This window comes from Cyrtonyx montezumae, unplaced genomic scaffold, assembly GCF_038088225.1.
Source record: "Cyrtonyx montezumae isolate F1298 unplaced genomic scaffold, pur_monq_1.0 scaffold_9, whole genome shotgun sequence".
In the NCBI taxonomy this organism is placed as follows: Eukaryota; Metazoa; Chordata; class Aves; order Galliformes; family Odontophoridae; genus Cyrtonyx; species Cyrtonyx montezumae.
The window spans coordinates 13,703,430-13,719,836 of NW_027072100.1; the positions used below are offsets into that span (position 1 = coordinate 13,703,430).

At 41.5% G+C, this 16,407-nt stretch overlaps 1 protein-coding gene across 1 annotated transcript; it reads right to left on the reverse strand.

The window, feature by feature from the left end:
• Positions 1-5,616: 5,616 nt before the first annotated feature.
• On the reverse strand, positions 5,617-16,182 carry PARD6B (par-6 family cell polarity regulator beta). The gene is made up of 3 exons (XM_065754266.1): positions 16,022-16,182; positions 11,932-12,154; positions 5,617-6,954 (listed from the first exon to the last, which is right to left on the reverse strand). The coding sequence occupies exons 1-3, from the start codon at positions 16,085-16,087 to the stop codon at positions 6,134-6,136; spliced, it is 1,110 nt and encodes a 369-aa protein (XP_065610338.1). The 5' UTR covers positions 16,088-16,182; the 3' UTR covers positions 5,617-6,133.
• Between the last annotated feature and the right edge of the window lie 225 nt (positions 16,183-16,407).

Genomic DNA, 16,407 nt, shown 5'->3' on the forward strand with positions numbered 1-16,407 from the left:
CTCTGCACGGGATGGTTTTCCCACCCTCTGCAGCTCCTTTCATGCCATCTGTATCCATCTATCCCTTGAACTCCGTTCTTTGTTTCTGAGCACTGTCAACATGTGCCAAAAAAAACCAAACCCAAACACCAAAAATGTTATGAGTGAGAAAGAACTGCCATGCGCCCGAAGAAAACATTCCCAAAGCATCACTGCATCAGAGAAAAAAACATCCTCCTCTGCAGAGCAAACGTGGGTGCAACATCCCAGAGCCTGATGCAAACCTTCCTCTGATGAAATGCGAGGTATTTCCTTAGGTAATGAACTAGTTCAAGGAGGAATGTTAATGGGAAGGGCGGGAAGTTCTGTCTTACCAGCAGCACTTCCAAGTGGCTGTAACGTGAAGTGCTGGCAAAACAGCACAGCACTTCCTCGCATCGCTTTGTGCCTCATGTTTCTAAACAGTTAAAAAAAAACAAAAAAAACCATACGACATTAAGTCTTCAGAGAGGAATCTGTCTCCTGTCCGAGACAGAAAGTACACAACTGATCTATCATAGCTGCATAAGGAGTCTGAATTCTTCACTCTTGGCTACGATCTCACTTCTCCAAGAAGCAGCTGTACCATTCCTTGCCTCTACAGCATCCAAGAGCAACACTGCTAACGTGCAACGCGTATTGGGAATGTCTGTGGAGCTGCTTTGAAAACAATGATCCCTCTTCCATAGGACCACATACAACTATCTCGAGCAGAACTAACCTAGGCAAACTTCATTAATGGGTGCCACAGCTAACTTCGAGGTAAAAAGAGAACTGCAAATGGGGTGTTCAGCACTAATCTCAGTTGTTCTCCTTTTGTTGAACCCTGTGTGTGTCTCAATGTATTCCTTTTGAAAATTCAAACAAGTCTGTACCTGCAAACACATCCGTTCTGAATTTGCTTCCATCCAGGCTGGGTGCTATGCTACTGCAGAGATCAGGTCCCACTTTGAGACTCATTCGTGAGAAATGCTGACATTTTCTCTTGGTTGAATTGCAGATCTCCGGTTTCATTCTCTTTTTGTGTAGAGAACGGGGTGCATTTAAGTCCCTGATCTCACACTGGGCGAGGACAGTTGTGTGAGCAGCTAATGGCTGGCATCACAAAAAGCAACCTTATGGGCTTTCTGCAGACCTTAAATTCTTGCCTGTAGTCTTTCCTCAAATATCTTCCTCCACACATTGTTACATAGCACTCAACAGCTGCATTTCTTCCTCAAGGAGGCATCATCAGCAGGGAAAGTTAACTCTTCCTTTTACAATTAGCCTTCGTTTAGGACAACAGCACATAGAAATGAGCGCTCTGTAGGAATGGTGTTGCAGTTAGCCTTGTTCTTCAGCTGTCTCTGACGAGTTTCTGTACTGCGCTCTCAGTGCAGATTCACTCTGGGTCTGTATTAGCATTAGTCCAGCTTTAAAAGCCTTATTAACCTTTCAGATTTATTTTTCTTTAAGCGTTCAATTCATTTGGAATATCTGATTCTTAAATTCCAGCAGCAATCCTAGGAATTAACTTGTTCCCACAACGATTCACATTTTACAGAAAAAACAGTAACTTAGAAATCCGTTTCAGAGCTTCATGCATTTAGATAGAAAATTTTAAGTTAGAAAAACACTACATCCAAACTCTCATCCAGTCTGGGTTTCTAAATCTGACACCATTTCAAGAACACTCTGCCAACTTCAGCATTCCTTTTAAGAAAGCTCTGTCAGGTTCTGTGCAAAGGAATTTATTCCAGACAAAAGGCATTCAGAATCAAGTGCACAGCTGAAATGAGCAGGCTCCTTAAGCTGCATATAAATATTAAAACAGAACATTTCTTTGCAGTTTCTTATCTCCCATAGACAAGCATGAAGAGCACTGAAGCACACAAATGAACTGCAGTCACACACATCTAAAGGTACAGCTACGGATCACCCTGAGAACAGCAGTGGTGAGAAGACCTAAGGAAACTCACATCTCCTGCCACCATGGGATTCTTTTTTCAAGGGCTGCCAATACATTAGATATGGGAGAAAACATTTGCCAGGGAGCTGGGTCCAAGTTAAAACATTAATACGGCTGCAACTAACACTTAAGTAAGGGAAAATTAAGATTTTAATTTTCAGCTCCTGATCACCAGCAGCGTTGGACAATGGTGAGGGACGAGAGAGAGCCACCTCCCAGACTCACATCCTAAGCTTTACCACAAGCAGTCTTCAGGCAAGTGATACACTGCAAACTGCATTATTAGCAGCTGCTGTAGGAATAAGCACAGCACAGTCAGCAGCACCTAAGGATAAGCTTCTGTGCATGCTTCCCACGTGTGAAGATTTGCTCCACAGAAAGGAATGGAGGAAGCACACATTAAGGCTACGGTGAAAACAGCCCACCAAGTGCCCAAGAGGAAACAGAAGCCCATCTACATTCACACTTCAGAATTAGCAAACACTGCATTCTTCCCCATTTTTACGTGCCTAAATGTAATTAAGAAAAAAGCCATTTTATTTCTATATCCATTTATTATTCCAGTCTGTAAAAATATAAGACTAATATACAGCTACAGCTAGCTAGATTCATAAAATCAATCTTCATTCAGTGAGCTAACAATGTACATTATACATTGAAGTTGTAAGAAAAATACTGATATTTGACATTTTAAACAAGTTCATTCATGTAAAAATCACATTCCAAGTAGAGTTTAATTAGAAAATACATAATATTCACAAAAATACACATGTTAAAGACAGGTTGTGAGAACATTGCCCTAATTAACTGAGCTGTGGAAAAACATATGATTCACAGTTAGGCTTGACTTATCCAGTACCGGAGCAGAACTTCAGAGTAAACACATCTTAATTCTATGAAGAATTTGCTTGTTTCTCATAGTAAGGTGCACTTATCTCCCAGCTGCAATGCGGGAAGGACTTCCCCCATGCACGTATACAACATACAACTCTACTCAAAGCAACTTCAGTTTTCTGCTCCATTGTGAATTTCGATATTTATAAATTAATTTATAAAATCTGTGTTGAAAATACAGCTTACATATACAAGGTACTTCATACACAAAGATCACATTAATAGCAGCTTAATTTTGTCAATCATGCGCAGCAACCTCACTATCACTTCTGGATTTCTTTTAGCTAAAGATAAAAATCCATATGAAACAGTCAAGCCTTTAAGCACTTTCTTCCAAGGAGAAAATTATAAAGGTGTTAAAAATTTAGGAGGTAGTGAATGGAAGGCTAACGATACCAGCACATTTAAAAACCCGATACTGAACCTCAGTACCATTTACATATAAAGTTTAGCCATTCGTAATCAACCACTGATCATCCTGATGTAACAATTTAAAAACATTTCGTAATTAACAGCGGAGGTGTTAGTAAGATATGGAAGAAGTTTAGAAACCTCGTGGTCACTGCAGCATCAGCACTTGCACGCTGTGCAGCCCGTCACTGCCACCAGAAATACAGCTAAAAAGCAGTTCTTAGTACGCATACTTCTTTTAAATGAGTCCCAAATGCTTATTTCTGCTATGTATGCTATCAAGTTTCTGTAAAACAGAATATTGCTCATTAAAAGCACTATCTCACATATTTAGATCAAATAGTTTACAGAATTCAGAAAAGGCCCCAAGAGATGAATTTCCATACAATTTATAGTGGGACCCTAATTAAACTCCTACAAACTCTTCCTACTGGCATATATATCCAAAGTACTCATGCATCTGTTAAAGTACACGCTGGGTACCACGCTGGAGTTTGGCATCACACGAACTTCTGTGGTGCTGTTTGTACGTCAGCAGTCAGTGACCTTGAACGTTCTGTAATTAGTGTTCTCAGAACAATCTCTCCTGCATAAGTTAACAGCTCACCTTGCATCCAGGCTGCCAAATACTAACACATCACAGCGGACCCATAGCGTACATCCTCTGAATGAGAACATGGCACATGCACTGAGAATGCTACCAGTTCATCTTCTGTATCCATGGGCATCATTCTCTTCTCATCCAAGCGCCTTTACTCCTTTAATTACTCACAATACATTCAAGTAAACAAAAGGCACAGAAGTGCAAACTAGCATAGTAAATGAAATCCACCATCAGCTGATGATTTCATACAGGAAGGAAGGTCTCTGACAAAGGAAGAAGATACCTTAAAGTAAACAATCTTCCTTCAGCAAAGGAAGTGTAGAGCAGCACTGTCAGAAAATGTGTTCTTGAAATTTATGTATTGCAGAATGAAATTTATTTTCCTCATTTCACTCTTAACTGGATATAGTTACTTCATATGAATAATTAGCAAAAATAAGTAAAGCACTTCAACACTCATGAGATTTGAACTCCAACGTTAAGATTACAAACTTCAAATTTAAATGCATTAAAATGTAATGCCATTAATAACTGAAGCAATTTTGTTTATATTATGAAAACCTTAATCAAGTGCACTTTTAGCCTCTGATACACTATGAACCCTTGTGCAGATGTCTTAATACTAAACTTCTAGTTAGCCCCATGTTAGTAAAGTTACCAGAGGTAGATGTTCCCCAAAGTGCTCTGGGAATTAAAAAAAGAATCTGTCTTTCCTGCTTGTCACACCTCCCCCCACCGGGCACAACACGCTTCCCAGAACCTGGAAGCACGGTACAGAACTGGTCACATCCTGCTGCTTTCTTCCAGGTGCACCTGCACTGCTGGATCCCTGCTGAGAAGCTCCATTCACCTTCTCCCCAACTTTATTACTTTCCATCTAAGTTTCCTGCAACAAGTTACATTCCCAAAATAGAGTCAGGTAGGGAATGGAGCAGCAGGTGGCAAAACAGAAGGTCCTGAAAAGGGGAGAGAGTGCTGGAAGTCTCTCCCTGCCATTCTCCTAGGAAATTTGCTTGCTTGTGCTTCTGCAGTATCAGGGTTTGTCATCTGTATTTTGCTTTACATACAGCAGCTCTATAATATTCAGAACAGACAGCCAGTGGTGCACAGGAAGATCAGCATTTACAGTTTAGTTCATTAGAATGAATAGTTTTAATATCATACTCCTCAAACAAGTTCTACTAAAGCCTCATCGTGATTTCACACTTCTTCATAAATACAGGGATTTAAGTCAATTTAAGCTGCTTTAAGTGTTTAGGTGTGAAAAAAGTCATTTTTCACATCATTTAGACTCACACCAACAAGCTTTTGCTAACAAATCTTTACAGCTTCTACTAGGACTGTCTCTTAATATATGGGTTATGTAACATTATTTCCATAGCATTAAGTTTACATTTGATTTCTTTAATATTCACTGAGATTAGCAATGATATTTGATGATATCCTAAATATTGCAAACTAAAATGAGAACAGGTCTGAGATTACAGAAGTGTTAAAAGCTTCACATTTGGATTTAAAAATCATAGTATAATTGAAATTAAATGAACCTTGCACTAAAAGGCAAATTAAAAACAACACAGGTGCATGACTAATGAGCCTGTGGTTGCACACTCACAACGGGACAGCCAGCTTCAGCAGGCCCTGTCTAACTGAGGATGACAAGCTGCTGACCTCCTCACATACTGCTGTTGCTCAACGAATCAGGAACTAGACCAACCAAGAGGACCTCTTTCCCAGCCCACCTCCTGCTTATTGTTTCCTCATATGCAGAGCCACACAGACAGCTCTATCAACAAAACAGCAGTCAGAAGAGGTCCAGAAGCGGAATGAACCAACTAAAGCAGCTCCATCATACATAAGCAGCACTCCAGTTGAACGTGAAACCACAGCACATTAAATAATCGACCTCGGACACTAATGGAAGTTTAATTCCATAGAACCAGCAGTATTTTGTATTAAAAAATAAAAAGTACCGTTTAGAGAAAGCTCACAGCCATCCCTTGGCTATCCTTCACCTTCAATATACATTTCAGTCAGTTACCAACTTTTATATTTGTGGGGTATTTACATGGAAGCACACAGTTAGCCAAAGTCCGTCAACTTAGATCATTTTGAATTTCTTACATTTCCAATCTTTTCCTCCTTTTAAGCAAATTGCAGTGCACAGTAGATGGAGAGGTATAAAACATACTGTATATTAAGCCAAATCAAAACAACGTATAGCATCCTTGCTCAGTACAAAGTACACCAAAGCAACTTCATAGTGTAATTATAGTCCCATCTTCTTCTAACGACCTGTGATCCAAGTCTTGTGCTTCACACTCCATGCTAACGCTGCACGCTGAGTGATTCAAGCTCACCTCGCTGGAGGGGAGGAAGCCATTCTGCGTTGGCTCGTGGAGGTCAATGTGTGTCAGTGATCCCAGGCTGGAAGGTGCAGCTTTTGGAATTTGCTGTGGCTCACCACTATCTTCAATAATAATGTCCTCCTCATCACTCTCTTCTTCTCCTTGCAAGAAGTTTGCTAAAATATTTGGCGTGCTGCTTGGAAGACTAGATTCAGTAGACTGACCGGAGCTGCCAGAATTCCGACTGTTCCTCACAACATTATTTCTCTGGTTTGCTGGTCTGACTGTAATGATCAGGTTACGGCTGTTTGCAATCATCATGTCTGTAACCTGATCAAGGCTTTTTCCCGAAACTTCTATTCCATTCACCTCCAGTACTTCATCATTGACAGCCAGCAAGCCTGTGCTTTGAGCCAGGCCTCCAGGGACGAGCCTGGAGATGAAAATTCCTGGGACCTTCTCTAATCCATGCGGCGTTACTCTGACACTGGAGCCATCTCGTATATAGAAGCCCAGGGGCTTGTCAGTCCCGTACTTGTAGAGCCGTACCCTGCGGTGCGTCTCTGGAAGAATATCTACGTCTATTATAGACGACACGGGTCTGAAGTCTTGTGGCATGCTGATGACAATGTGTGGTTTCTTCTTGTGGTTATCTGGACGTAGCACATTTGTTAAGACGTTTTTCTTCCTTGTCATAGTATCGGTACCAAAGGCACTGTAGTCTGCATCTTCTGTAAGACATAGCACACCGGTGATTAGATCACTTCATACGTGAGCTGTAAAGCATCACTACCATGTTTTAGGTCAGGAGAATGAGCTATCTAGTCTAGAGCTTTCTGGTTTGCTATAGCAGAAACATTCCTCCCTATACTTGAGACGAGAGCTCTGATGCTATGTGATTCACCAAGGCTTGCAAGGTTACCAAAGGAGAGAACAGTACAAAAAAAACCTAAAGCACATTGCAGCAGTAAAGACAAAGAATCGTATCCTATCTGCATGAGAAAGGTTAGAAATGGAAAGGACGAGTGCATTCCTAGAAACATTTTAATTTTATTCAGAGTAATTCTATTTGTTAGTTTTCTCTCCTCAAGTTTCAGATGACTGGAAAAGAAAGAATGAAAAAGGGAAAGCAGCCAGAGTACACATTATTGCCCAGCTCCTGGAAGCAATCCAAGTGACCTGGATTCAAACTCCAGAAACCTTACTGCATTCTGCACTCTTCTCCCCACCCCCAAGCACTGTAGGTACAACAGCTGCAGCACAGAAACAAAGACCTTGCACACAAACACACACTTCTAGCAACACTGCTCGTATGAGCAATGCTGCAATTGCCACTGTTTGATAGAGAAGTGCACAAATGACTTGCAGATGCTTTCTTTACAAAAAAAAAGGAATCTAAGTCATACAAATATTTCTAATGGAAATAAATGTGTTCTGCAGAAATGGTTTTGGGGTTTTTTTTGGTCCAAAAATGCCTATTTTCCATAGGAAGCTTCTGTTTTAAGTGTACTCTCCTCCAAAATGCTCCAGTTATACAAGCTTAGATGCATTTAGTGCATCCCAGAAGACTTCCGGATCTCAGAGATATCCCACTTCATTTCTGTGCTCCTTACCCAACAGTCAGCTCTAGAACTAGTCACACAGCTTATCCCAGCTTCCTTCCCTGCCCGGGACACTTTTGGAACACACACACATACAAACAACCATCAGCCAATGTGGCCTAGCACTTCTGTCCAAACCAATTTCTCCTATTAGTGAAACATGAAGAGCAGTTGCAAAAGGACTAGCTTTGAAAGAAATGCAGACATTCATCAGCGTGGACTGACAGAGATCAGAAATGCTTTTTAAACTAAGAATAGAAGAATGTTTATTGGAATAGGTATGAACTTGAGAAATCTTTTGCAAAACAAATACCATTAGAAATCTTAACACTGAGCTGGCACTTTTGCTTTTGGAAATATATTTCAAGTTACATGATACTTTATCAAAGTATGCCAAAATTACAAGCTATATGTCAAAATATCTAAGCAGAGGCTTTGACTTCTTATTTGTATCAGAGCTAGTCTTACAAGCCTAACAATTCAAAACTAGTATAAACTTTATGAAATACAGTTGAAGTTGCATGATTTGTAGGAAAAAAAAACATTTGAAAGGTTGATGAAGAAAACTCATCTGTCCATATCTCATCCAAACAGCATGACTGTTTAGAAAGTTTGTTTAGCAGTGGAGAAGTTAAAGCAATACTCTTGAGTACAAAGGCATCTTTGTTCTGGCACCTAGCTAATCAGTTTAAAGCTACAGTGAAAGATATTTTGGCATAAAGCCAAAGGACAAGGTATTAAGTACAGATAACATTGAGGAGAATGGCCACATAGCATTGGAGTGAATTGTTTCTTAGCAATTTCAAACTCAAGGTGGCACCAATCTGCATGTACTTACTGCACAAAATCTAAAACTGCCTGCAAGTGTCAAATCTGGTTTCAATTCAACGCTGTTCAAGACAGTCACAATGTTTTCCTGATCTAATGGCAATCCAATGTCATTCAAAAAAGATAACTTTACATTTACACAAACTCCCAATCATTATTATATTGGAATAAGAAATGCAGCTTACCATTCTCAAATAAGGCCCACCAAGTCATCTCTCTTAACTCATCCCAAATGATAACAAACCCATATTTTTTTAGAAAGAGGACACAAGACATAAGGAATCTTCCCCAGAAAGCTGTTTTTTTTTGTTTGTTTTGTTTTTCCTGGAAAAAAGTTCACTTCAAGAAATAGAAGTGACTTAAGAACCTTCTCTTTACTCTATAAAGCCACGCAAGGGTGTGATGCGTAAGAATAGGAAACTACAATATTAAACTCTTCAAAATGATTTTTATGGATGCTAAATTGAAATCATAGTCTTCTCTCTAAGATTAACATATTCAAGAAATAAAACCCCCCATACCAAACTGCCCTTCAGGGTCTGCGGGGGCTGTCTCCCTATCCATGTTTTTATTCACAGCACAATTTTCTCACAGACAGAGTGACTCCCATACATCTGGATTTAATCACAATACAGTGCTTTAATGTTTGAATTCCAGATGTCAGCACTACCTGTTAATCTCTTAAACTCCTAGATGAAACTCCAACAGGCAACTATTTTCTACAAACTGATAGCCATAACTGGCGCAGTAACAAGTTTTAATTTAGACTTAAAGCTGGAACAAGTGTTCTATTAATTATAGTTATGAAATTAATAATCCTCTCAGGTTTTCCTTACAGGATACCCAGCCTTCTTTTCACATCAACCAGCAAACACAAGTCCTCTGAATGGATAACTTCCCAATTCTCATAAACTAAGAGTCAAAAGTGAACCTAAGAAGTGTACTTACTCTGACATGCCAAAATTCCTTAAGTTAGACTTGCATCACCACCACTGTCACACACAGCTAACATTACAGAAGAACCCTGCTGCTCTCCTTTCAACCACCTCAGAGCCTTCTTTGGATACAGGGTCCAATATTATTTACACTGGATTTTATTGCAGAGCACTCATCTTACACAAGTTTTCAAAAATTGTCTCTTTAGATCAGCAAGAGAACACAAAAACGTTTCGTATCTTTTAAGACAACACAAATTCCCTCTGTGCTGCCAACCCCTCCCAACCAGCAATAACTTTTTGCCAGAGATCTTAAATTCCCAACTATTCCTGTTGGGAATACAAGGAAAGAAAGTTCTGCTTTACAAGGATTTTTAAAAGATTTTTCTAGCAAAATCTTTAAGTGATTCAAGAAAGTTTATGGAAGCCACAACAAGCTTTAAGGAAGAAAGTTAACTTGAATTATTGATCACTAGTTACAGAGCAGTGCAGACTAAAGCAGCCCCATTAGCAGCACATATTAGCTCAAACAATTCTCAAATTCACAGATGTACAGACAATAAGCTGTGCAGTTAGATGGACTAAGCAGTAAAACTCCCGCACATAGATCTCCAACTCATGCAGCTCTTACTTGTCACTAACTTACCAAAAATAATGTATAAATGCTTCCTTGCTTGCCTGTAAAGGCCCCTGCCCTACTAGGCTGGAATGCTAATGAATTCACAGCCTCGATATAATTAGAAATGACCAGGGTGGTTGCAAAAGACACAGAATGAAGTACAGTGCTGGATTTAGATGCCAGTCTGGGTTCCTTATTACCTAAAACTCTACAGTTAGATGACTGTATTGTTCCTATTGACAGGAACTACTTTCTACTTAGCTTTTTGTGACAACCAGTTCTTCACATCATAAACTTAACTAGGTTAATCTTATTTCCAGTTGTGCATTACTATCAATTCTATTCTCAATTCCTTGCACCAGAAAAGTAATCCATTGTACTTAATAAAAAGTATGAAAAAAGATGCACTATATGCACTATAGATGTAACACCAGTCACAATTAGCATTAAGTGTTTAACACCAGTAACAATTTAAAAACCATATGGTGTTAAACATAACCTCAATAATCCCCATCTGACAAAGTGGATTACGTGTCCTCGTCATATGGCTACAGTAAGAGATTAACAGCATCACAGACCTTTTCTGCACTTACATTCTGTTAACACCAACAGTCCATCTCCTTGGCAATTCAGAAATGAAAGCACACAGACCTTACTATACTGAACTCCACGCAAACAAAAACAAATGCACTGTCAGAAACAGCAGCTGGCAAGTAGCCACAGTTTTTGAGTATTGTTTTTGTGTCAGACTGTTTGTTGTGGACTTTATTACTTTGGAGTGAGAACACCAATAAAAGCTTCTGGTGCCCAAGTATTTTCTAGGGAAAACAAACCTGTTGATAAGCAACAACTAGAAACAGCACACTCTTTACAAAATAGCTTAGCAATAAATGGCAGGTTACTTGAACAATCACTTGACTGTCAATACAGGGATTGTGTTCATGTATATACAGACAAACACCACTGTATTTAAGTAAGTAGAAAAATCAGCAAGTATAGAAGTTCTCCTTGCTCTCTGAATTAAAACAATCTCAAGTCGCATCACTAGGACCCCACACTCGCCATCCTCCCACCCCCTTACATCCTTACATTGAATATATTCTTCTGGACAAGAACGCAACTTCAAAACTGAACTTTGCTTCACAAATGAAGGCAAACACTAAAAAAAGAAAACAGAACTTGTACCTAGAATACATGCTATCTTTAAAAGCCAGCTGACAAACTAAGCAGTATTCCCACTTGAAGTTGGATGATTGAAATCACTCTCATTTTGAAAGCTTCACATTGTTTTATTAAGTAAGTGTTACAGAAGCAGCATACTTAAAGTCTCTATGCTGACATGTAATACTTTATGCAGTAGGATTCCTTTACACCCTGTAACAGCTTTTCCCCTTTTCCAATCAAGACTGCAATTTTAAACAAAATGCATCCAACATACAGAATCCTGGAAATCCTGAGTTCAAAGTTCATTTTCATAGAAATGAAATCAGAAATAAGCATTTGCTATAGATTTAACTTGATTTTACTCAACCAAACTAAATACAAGCAAAAAGCACAAAGTATAAACAGGCGGCCTGAGGAAACTCTTGCAAGAGAGACGTGAATAAATCTGATCACCTACAATTGTGGAATTCAACTCAGTGAAATAGGGCATTTACTCCATTCATCATACTGAGCAACTTGTTTATAGTTATGCTGTTTATTACCCACTTCAAGCACACTCACCTTTTCTTTGAATGAAAATCCTGAGTAGGGGATTGGCTGTGGAAACTGCTTTATGATAATTGTCATCGTTATTTATAGGCAGCAGATCTCCATGGACGTCTGTATATCCCACTAGAACATCAACATTGGGTATCTTGTGCACATGCTGCAGTAATCCATAGAACTCCTCAAACTTTCCAGGTTTGGACCTCTCCAAAGAAAAACGACGAAATTCTGCTCCAAACTACAACAAAATATATCTTTATTAATGTGGAAACATATAACATATAAGCAAATATTATAAATGCAATAACGTATAACTCAAGCAAAAAAATGTTTTGAATGTTTTACAATTAAGAGTGCACTAAGAACTACAAATAGCAATTCTGAAGAGGCATAAAACTTCCATTTACACTGTGGTATTTTTTCCTCCCCAAAGTTTTCTCAAGTTGTTTCCATCTGTGTACGCCAAAGCATTCACTAATATAGGAACGTAGCACTGGGTGACCCACTAGTGAATAACTGCAGATTCTCAGATGCTTATGAAGTGAGCCATGTACTGAGTAAGGGGGAGAACTGATGCTGGCAGCTCAGGAATAGGAAGGAGTATGAACAACTTCTTATGGCACACAAATACCTGGAATTTTTCAAAGATGTTTTACAGCACTTTAGAATGGCACACATACATTAATACACAGCTATGGTTAACTTGGTTCATATTCCTAGATGTTCTGAACAGAAGTGAAAAGCCCTTCAACCCAATGAATATCAAGAATGCTGGTGACTTTCACTACAAACTACACGCAGTAAAACTTTCATGAGATGCTCTTAGATCAGGTCTGCTTCCTTCTGGGAGAAGGAAATAAAAGGGAGCAAGCAGCCACTCCTCGAGAGCATTCCAAAGATTTGCCTCTGCCATCAATAAATACATCTTGATTGCAAAGCCATTTAAAATGTATCTGTATCCAAGGCTTAAACCAGACAAAGTTGAGAAGATACAAAATCACCACGTATTAATCAGTAGTATCATACTTTTAGGGAAAGCATTTGCACTTAGTCAGCATGATCATACAAAAACCACAAAATAAAGGCCTAAAGAACAACCCAGACCCCTATTCCACCCAGGGGTGATTTAAATGAGTAATGTCTAAGTTTTTTTAACAACTAATGCTGACAGTGCTTAAGTGATAGTAGGTGAAAGACTAAACTGAGTGCAAATTAAGAAGTGTTTGGTACAGACAAGGCAGACTTCAACTGTGGCAAGCATAACTGATCAAATTACAGTGTCCTGTGCAGTACAGACGAGTCCCAGAGCAAGGAGGATAGATAACAGTTCCTCCAAACACTCTGTATCAGGCACACACAACATGGAAGCAAGGATGCTAAAAGGAAGGAAGCAATAACAACAACCAGGTTACTAAAAGTAGTCCAGCTTGTAAAAGAATTAGAAGAGCAATAAGCTAATGACTACAAACACAAAACAGACAGTTGGTGGCATTTTCATCAATTCTGTCACTGATCTACAATGAACATCACTCTAAACTATTTTTTATCTAGTTTAAGCAGAAAACAAGAACTAAATACGGATGGGAAGTTCGAGGCACAGTATCACATACTCTGGTACACATTACACACAGCAGATGGGAAGGTGCAAATTACCAGGCCTCAGACCAACCCTTACCTCACTGCTGATTAAAACAGTTTCAGAGAATAAAGGCTTTAGAATTCTCACATACCAAGGCATGAAAATAAGGAGACAAGGACCCTATTGTTAGCACATTAACACGGCACAGGCTGAACACACACACAGAGCAGCCCACGCCCTCTAACACTCATCTTCAAAGTTCTCAAATAATGGACTTCTCCGCGGGCATTCCAGAAATATTCTGATCTCAGTAATTTGAAGTCGGGGGGATGATTCATACGTGCTCACAAAAGCAAACAGCAGTCTGCAGGAGGAACTTCCTACGGTCAGAAGCAGCGTGCTCAAGTATGATGTCAGCAACAGAAGTGCCCCGCGATCCCGCTGAGCCCTGCTTCAGCTATGAGTGCTACGGAAATCCTCCGAGCACTGCGTCCATCTTCAGCTGTTTGGTTTTGAAAGACTGCATAGTTGGAACAATTAAGCAACAACAGGATTTAAAAGAAAAACAACAACAATCTTACTTCCAACTTGAAGCGAATGAGAAGTTTTCAAGCACGTGATTTTGATTTTTTCCACACGTGATTTCCACAGCTATCACCCTCTAACAAAGCTTGCCATACACGCAGTGCTACTTGACAGCTGATAATGAATTTGTGTTGCTCAATTTTAACCTCTTGTAATGCTTTCATTTGGTATCAAACGTTGCACTACATTCCACATTGCACTAGCACAAATTAGTAGATTTTATCAAGTACAGAGATGCAAAATCAGAAGAGGCTCACTGAAGGGGAGGCTTCTTCCCACTCGAGCTCTCTACAAATTCACAGTTAAAACAAATTAAATACTATTCCCAATCATAATGGGCTGTGCAGGCATGGCTTTGTCTATCAGGGCATGATGATTGATTTGAACTACCTAAACAAAGCATTGTCCACTGATGACAAGCCTCCAAAACTTAACACACCGTGCAGGAATGCTCCCCTCTACCTACCACACAACTTTTATTTCTTTTTAAGAGCTTTTTGTTCTCACAGAAGGAAGGTGACCCCGGTACTACACTCAATCAAGTTACTTTAATGCATTAGCAACAAGCAGTTCAGAGAACACCTCGAAGCCTGCTTCAGAACGCACTCATTCTCATGAACTTCTCTGACAGCCCCCATTCTTAGGAGCTCCTCTGTTGAATGCCACAGGATGCATCACACTGCTGATCCCCACATGTACTTCTAACGAGGAAAAACACACCTCAAGGGAGCAGGAGGTTTGGGCTGAGATGGGAAGTATTTTGTTCGTAAAGATATTGTTCTGATTGCTTTCAGTCTTACAAGGACACAGATTAAAAAAGCACTTGATTGACCACAGACACAGCTATGCTTAAGAGGCATTCAGACAGCAGCCAAGTATTCCTGTGCACTCTGACTTTGCCCACGTAACGGTTAAGTTAATAGCACCTAATAAAAAAATAATTATCATCCATTCAAGTTCTAAAAGCCTACCATATGTTCTCTAGTAGAAATTCTAGCACTTGTCATGCTAGTGTTTAAAAAAGGGAAAAGAAAAAGACGCCCGGCTCAGGGCTGCCTCACCTACACTGCAACTGGACACTTGATCTGTGGGAAGCACCGGAGCACGGGCAGCAAACAGACTGCAGAGTAGCTCAGAAGAGAGGCACAGAAGTACTTTCCTTTTTAACCAATGAAAGAAAACACACTCAGGTAGAGACATGATTGCAGTCTGTCTAAATGATGGAGGATTTTAACTCAACGCATTCCTTCAGTAGCTTTACACCACTTAAGATATCATATTTACATCTGTAAATTTTAATACACCATTAACTGCAAAAGGACAAGTTGATAAAATCCTATGAACACAAACCAAATGAGATCTATTTCAAGCCCTGAAAGCCAGCAAGACTACGGCCGACCAGGAGAAGAACACCAATGGCAAGAATGGAAACGGGTACAGTAAGGAGAGGCGACAGAGCCCCGCAGAGCTGCGGCAGCCGGACGGGCACAGCGGACACGAACTGCTGCTGGCATCGGGCGCACAGCGCGGCCCCGAGAGCAGCGCGACGGGACGGGCTGCGAGCTGTACGAACCTGCTGCACTACACTTCAAGGAAAAAGGGCAAAACCACACAGAAACTGAGTTCAGCACACGCGCTGCTGCTGCTTCCAGGCCAGCTGAAGACCGCGCTTCGGAGCGTACCAATAACGGCCCCGCACACATCTTCTGACCGAGCCAGCCCCACAGCCGCCGCCATCCCCCGCTCTGCGTCTCACCCCGCACACAGCCCGCGGGCCCGGCCCCGCCCCGAGCGGCCCAGAGCCGCGGCAGTGCCGGGAGCTCCGCACCGCCAGGTGAGCGGGGCAGTGAGTCAGCAGCGCGCTGCCCCCCCCACACATCCCGCGCCAGGAGCCCCCGCACGCCCGGCCCGGCTCCTCAGGCCCTGGACGCCGGCACTCACCTTGCTCTTCACCTCCATGGTGCCGAGGCCTCGGCTGCCCGCGGCTCCGCGGTGGGGCCGGTTCATGCCGCCAGACGCTCGCTTCCTCCTCTCTTCTCTCCGCCCCGGGCGCCCGCAAGAAGAAGAACGAGCGCAGCGCGGCCCGACCGCCGCCGCCAGAGTGCAGGGGGCGGGGCCACGGCGGCTCCTGACACCTGCCGCCGGGCACCCGCGCGAGGGCGGGATCGGCGCGCGGCACCGCCACCGCGTCTGCGCCGCCGGGCGGGGCCGCGCACCTGCCGCTCGCGAGCATGCGCTGTCGCCGCGGGCCGGCGGGGCCGCGCACCTGCGGAGCGTCGGCGGCGATCCAAGATGGAGGGCGGCGCCCCGCTGGGGGGCGGGAGCCG